General features: G+C 61.2%; 1 protein-coding gene across 1 annotated transcript, besides 2 other annotated features; it reads right to left on the minus strand.

The window, feature by feature from the left end:
* Tc00.1047053507581.9 (dispersed gene family protein 1 (DGF-1), putative) lies at window positions 1-6,048 on the minus strand (the record flags this gene model as incomplete). The annotated part of the gene is made up of 1 exon (XM_799392.1): window positions 1-6,048. A coding segment is annotated over one exon (6,048 nt), but the record flags the coding sequence as incomplete, so codon positions are not given.
* Window positions 1-6,048: a sequence feature (areas not merged during assembly with more than two copies in the genome that could not be assigned to a particular haplotype).
* Window positions 1,232-1,282: a microsatellite.

The raw sequence follows: 6,048 nt of genomic DNA on the forward strand, positions 1-6,048 counted from the left end.
GTCCCCGCACGCACAAGTCGGCGCCGTCAGTGCTTGAGGGCTCGGGGACAGCAACGGGCAGACACGCATCGCCATGGCCGCCCTCCGCGCACGTGCAGGCACAGCCATCACTCGAGGCCGTCGTCGTGTACGCAGGGAAGCACGATGCCGCGAGAGTGCATGGGTCCTCGCAGGTCAGAAATGTGGCATTGTACACGGACGGGATGCTGTATTTCGCCTCCTCCTCGCCGTTCACAGTGTTGCACGCAGCCACAATCGCTCCGTTTGTGAGATCGCGGGACCTTTTGAGTATCTGCAGCACTTTCGGCGTGCCTGTGCTGGATAAAAATTGGTTGCTAGATACTGACACCGTGGAGTCGCGGAGATTCACCTCGGGGTTAATAAAGAGGAAAGCTTCCGATGGGGATTCACGGCAGAGGTTGCCGCTCAACTGCAGCCAGGAGTTGTAGTAGATGTTGTAGGAGTGGCTTGAATAAAACACAACCAAGCTTCCCTGCATCTCGTTGCCCTGAAACACAACCGCTGAAAAAGACTCCACACGTAATGCAAAAAAAAAATACACGAAGTACCGCACCGGCCTCGACACAATGTTGTCTCGGATCACCACGGCAGAGTTGTTCAGTACACTCAGTGACAAGGACTCGCTAGACCCTTCAAGATATATCAACGTACTGCCAGCCATATGAAACGTGTTGCCCACCACCGCAAACACTGAGTGCCACCACACCCTCAGAGAAGATTCAACGACGTAAATGGCGCTTGACGATGCCGTCACGCTCTGAAAAACATTGCCGCTCAGCACCACCGCGGAGTCATTGCTGATCGCCAGCCCATTCATCGCGACACACGACGGGCTGCCAACGTCCAAACCCGACCGAGGGATCGGCCTCGTGACCGTGAAGCGGTTCCCGCTGATCGTGATGTTCGTGCGCGGTGGAAACACACCCTCCGGGCTGAGCAGCGCGTCACTAAATGTGTTGCCGGTGACGACGATGTTCAGCGCCCCCACAGTGGCGTACGCATTGCCCAACAGCAACAGCACGGCACCGTCCCTCCACGTGCATCCATCGAACGTGACGTTCGCCACGTCGCCCGTCATCGCGCCTATCAGCACCGTCAGGCTCATGCCGCCCCCGCTGAACGTAACGTTGCGGTAGCACAGCCACGACAGCCCGCTGCCCACAGCCTGCGCCACCTCGGGGTACACCATGTCGCTGATGCACTCACCAACCGGCGACGGTGGCGGTGTGGGCGGCACTGGCGGCGGCGGTGGTGGCGGCGGGCCAGCAGGCACAGGCGCCGGGACACACACATCGCCGTGCCCTCCAGCAGCGCACTGGCACTTGCAGTCAATGACAGCCGTCGTCAGCGGAGCAAAGCAGTCGCCCTCCTTCGTGCACTGCCCGCACGCGGCAACCGTCGTCACGTTGGTGATGCTGTTCAGCTCCAGTTCTGCTGCCGTCATAAAAACTCTTCCCGCGACCGTCAGACACCCAGCAACGAACCGGTAGCCAGCGTTAACCCGCGATAGCAAAGACACCGACAACCCCGTAAAGCCCATCTTGCAGCCCGTCAGCGTCACCACACTGCTGCCGTCGATGCTTACAAAAGCAGAGCCACTGTCGTAGAACATCGCACCCACTCCAACGTCGTTGTCGCGCCAATCCAGCCAGCTTGACCGCTGGACGGTCCACGAGCCGTCTGCAAGGATGACGTATGACACGGAACCGCTGTTCCCCACCACGCGCAACACGCTGTGTTCCGAGACGCTCAATCCTTGGAGCTGATACAGCAGACTTGTCCCGGAGGAAATTTTGTTGTTGAGCAGCGCAAAAACAGAGTGTTCACTCACACTCGGCATGTACACATACAACAGATGCATGTACCCATCAAAGCTGCAGTAACGCGCGTACAGCGAGCTGCCACCCACCAGCGTCAGCGTCCCGGTCGAGTACAAACCAAACGCATCACGCTTCGTTGCACGCGCATTGACGTTGCTGACCAGCAGCGTTGACGCACTCAACAAGACGTTCTTCAAAAACAATACGCTCAGCACTCTGCTCACAGTGCCCGGTAATTCGACCATGAGGGTCTGCACCGCGTCAACCTCCGTGACGGCGATGTCGCAGTGCTGCGGGAGAGCAAGTAAAAACAAAACGACAGAGGACCGCATCACCGTCCGGCTCACGCGGATAAGGACGCCGGCTGACTCGGCCACCTCAGCACCCCCAACAAACTGCAGCACGGCACCGCCACAGAATGTGCATCCAGTGAGCGTGATGTTGATGGGGAGATGCAGCGGCATACTGTTGAGGAAAAACGTCAGCGTAGCACCCACGCCGCTGAACGTCACACCCACGTAGCAGTGGTGCGTCTTCCACATGGTCAGCGTGAGGTTCGTCAGCGTCTTGTTCACCACGCAGCTCGTGTCACCGTCAACGGCTCTCTCCGGCAAGGGCGGCACAACCGTGTCGGGCACCTCGAAGGGAAGACACGACGCGCCATGCCATCCGTCCTTGCAGCTGCACGAGCACGAGCCGCGGTCCACCAACTCCGTCCCTGGCATGTAGCACGCCGCGTCGTCGTTGCACGTGCCACACCCGAATACCACCACGTCCTCCGGAAACACATCGTCGTACGACACCTCCTCATCGTCCTGCAGGTTGCACCCAACCACAAAACGCGCGGGTAACGTCACGACAATGCTCGACGGGAGAAATTTGGCGAATGAAACCCTCGAGCCCACCTGACCGTTGTGTGCAAGCGCCACAGTAGTGCCGCTGCCCGACAGCTGAATTTCGTGCCAGGAATAAGGAATAGTTAATACTGAGGCTGCACCCACGCTATTGCCCTCCACACGCCACTGCGCACCGCCCTCGACTGTCAAAGAGCCATACAAATACACCAGCGCAGAAGTCGAAACCTTCGTGCTGCCAATAAAGGCGCAGTCCGCCACTCGCAGCAGCCCCGCGGAGCTCACGGTGGTCCCCTCATAAAAATAAATGCCATTTACTGCGTTCATCGTGTTGTTCTCCACGTCAATGTAGCCGCCGTTCTTCACGTCAACAGCGTAAACGCAAAAGGCTGATTCCGCACCGTGATCCTCCTCCGTTACCCTCAGCGTATTCCCCTTCACAATGATCCCGCCACCATCAACAACAACACTAAAGAAATTAATTGAGTGAACATTTCCCTCGATGCGGTTGTCAAGTAGCAGCAGCGTCGAGTTCACCCAAAAAAAAACCTTTAAAAATAAAATGGCGTGGCTCGACGTCGTCACAAACGTACTGCCTACCACCAGTATCTGGGAGCTCGCACCAAAATCACCCTCAAACGCAAACTCACCAGCATCCAATACCGAGGATGTCACGTTCACGTGCACACGCGCACCACTCCCCTTGATCAACAGGCCCATGAGAACGCATTGCAGCAGTGTGATGTTGAGTGTCTGTTGTGGCGCGTCAAAATACGACAGGTCCAGCACAATCGCGGCGGTGAAGGTCACGTTGACAAAGCACAGACCACGCACACCGGGAGCCGGGACTTCCACGGAGCTGATGCTGCCACCGTGCACGCAGCGGACCTCCGTGTCCTTCGCGTCGGGGAGCGGGAGCGGCCCAAGGCCGTCCGGAACCGCAGCTGGCAGACACGTGTCACCGTAGCCGCCAGCAGCGCACTCACACTCACAGCCGCTGATGCTGCTCGTCCTCGCTGCAAAGCACACGGCGTCCACAGTGCACGCGCCACAGTCCAGTGCCGCCACGGGTGCTCCAATATTGAGGTCGTCTTCGTAATTCGTCACAGGTGAGCCCCTTAGCTCGTTGCACATGCCGTAGATTATCGGGCGCGAGTCGGATGGTGGTGGCCAGTTGCTTGTCATGTGTGCAATGGTCGACGAGTACGAGCCGTACGTGAGTTTGTTGTGAAATATCGACCACACACTCTGGTCGCAGAACACCACGCCGTTCTCCTTGGCCACGTGCACAACGTAGGCGGTGCGGAACTCGTTGTTGCGGTGCACCAGCCAGCTGCCACCAGTCACAGTCAGCGTGTTTGCAATGAGCATGGCGAAGCCGAGACGGAACGTGCTGGACACAATCTGCAGCACGCTGCCACCATCCACAACAACATCCTCAAACACACACGCGCCTTTATAATATTCGGTGCTCGGAGCAATCCACGAGCTGTTCTGTATGGAGAACACGGAGCCGCCGCTGACACGCATGTACGACGCAAGAGCGTAAATCACGTGCTCCCGCGACCCAACAACGCAGTTGTCCATGTAGAAGACACTGGACAGGTTCACGGCGAGGCCGCGCTCCACGAGGATCGCAGCGCACGAGCCCCCGCCACACACCAGCGTCGACCGCGTCATGACAAACCGCGTCGACAGAAGCCGGACACCGTCCAGGACAAGCGCGGGGCCGTACCGAAATTCCTCGTGTCTATGGGTCGTCGGCACGTACTGCGACCCGCCAACCGTCGCGCGCAGCGTTGAGTTCGCCAGCAGCACACTCGAGTGCAGCGGCATCGCGCCATGCAGCACAATCGTGCCCTCCAGCGACGTCACATTCGTCATGTTGACGAGGGCGTGGGGCATCAGGCGCGCCGTGCTCTCGCTGAGGCCACCAATCCGCAGCTGCGCGCCACCCGCAAGCACGCAGTGGCGCAGCGTCACGTCCAGCGCGTCGGCAAACGCGTCCATCAAGCGCAGTTCCACCGCCACAGTGATCGGCCCGCTGAACACCACCGAGTCAAAGCACGCCGTCGCACGCCCGTCGCCAACCGTCACGGACTCCGTCAGCGTCACGCCACTCACGCAGCCCTCCGCACCGCCACCACCACCGCCGGCCCTCGCAGGCGGCACGTCGAACGGCAGGCACGCCTCGCCCACGCCGCCGGCACGGCAGCTGCACACGCAGTCGGAGAACGACGCCGTCAGCGCATCAAAGCACGCCAGCACTGCCACACAGCCGTCGCACGGCACCACGCTCACGGAGGGCAGGCCGGCCATGCGGTAGTCGTCGCTGCCCTGCAGCACCCGGCCGCCGGCACGGTTGCACTGCACCGACACGACACCGCCCGTGATCGTCAGCCCGGAGACAAGCGTCGCGCCAGTGGCAGCGCAGCGCGCAATAGACACGGCACCGCCGCTCAGCGTCACCCCCGACAGCGACGCCACCGACGACGCCTCGCCCACCGCCCACACGTCGCGCAGCTCCAGCCACCCGCCGACACCGACCGTCCCACCGTCGCAGCGCACCAGCGACGACGCAACAGACCCCTCGACGCCCACAAAGCGCAGCACCGAATCAAACACCTCGAGGTGCTCGCCAAGCACAATGCCGCCGCCGCTGCTCACAACCGATACGTTCGTCACGGAGAACACCGAGTGGCTCCGCAGACTGAGACGCGACGAGGACGACACATGCATCGCGGACGCGGTCGGACCGCCCGACGCCTCCAGCGACACGCCGTCAAGCACCACCGCGCTCGACAGCAGGTCCACGCCGCCGCCAACGTACACCGCCGACCCGCCCGCCTGCAACGACCTCAGCACAGTGTTGCTCACACGCAGCTGCGTCTGCAACAGCGACGTCACGTGCAGCACAAGCGGCGACGCCACCGCGTCCGTCAGCCCGCTCAGCTGCGAGTAGCGCATCGGCCCCGCCGTCACAATCGTCGAGTCACGGACCGTCACGTTCGTGTGTGCCGGCAGGTTGTGCACAAACACAAGCGAGCAGTAGCTCCCGGACAGCCCGCTCACGCTCACCTCCAGGCTCCGGTCACTCGCCGGCTCGCCGCTGTAGCCCCGCACGTAGATCTGCGCACCGCCGTCGCACACGCAGTTCCTCAATTCAATGCGCAGCGCGCCGGGAAGCATCGCAGGCACGTCGAACACCACAGCCACGCCGTTCGTGATGCACACGTCGTCCATCAGCACCGTGTCCACGGCGCGGCCAACCGTGAGGGCTCTGTCCACCGTGCCGCCCCGCAGTCGCAACACCACCGCATGCACCGCGGGCATCCACGCCGCCGCCGCAGTCA

The sequence above is a fragment of the Trypanosoma cruzi genome (genome assembly GCF_000209065.1).
Source record: "Trypanosoma cruzi strain CL Brener chromosome Unknown tcruzi_1047053507581, whole genome shotgun sequence".
Lineage (NCBI taxonomy): Eukaryota > Euglenozoa > Kinetoplastea > Trypanosomatida > Trypanosomatidae > Trypanosoma > Trypanosoma cruzi.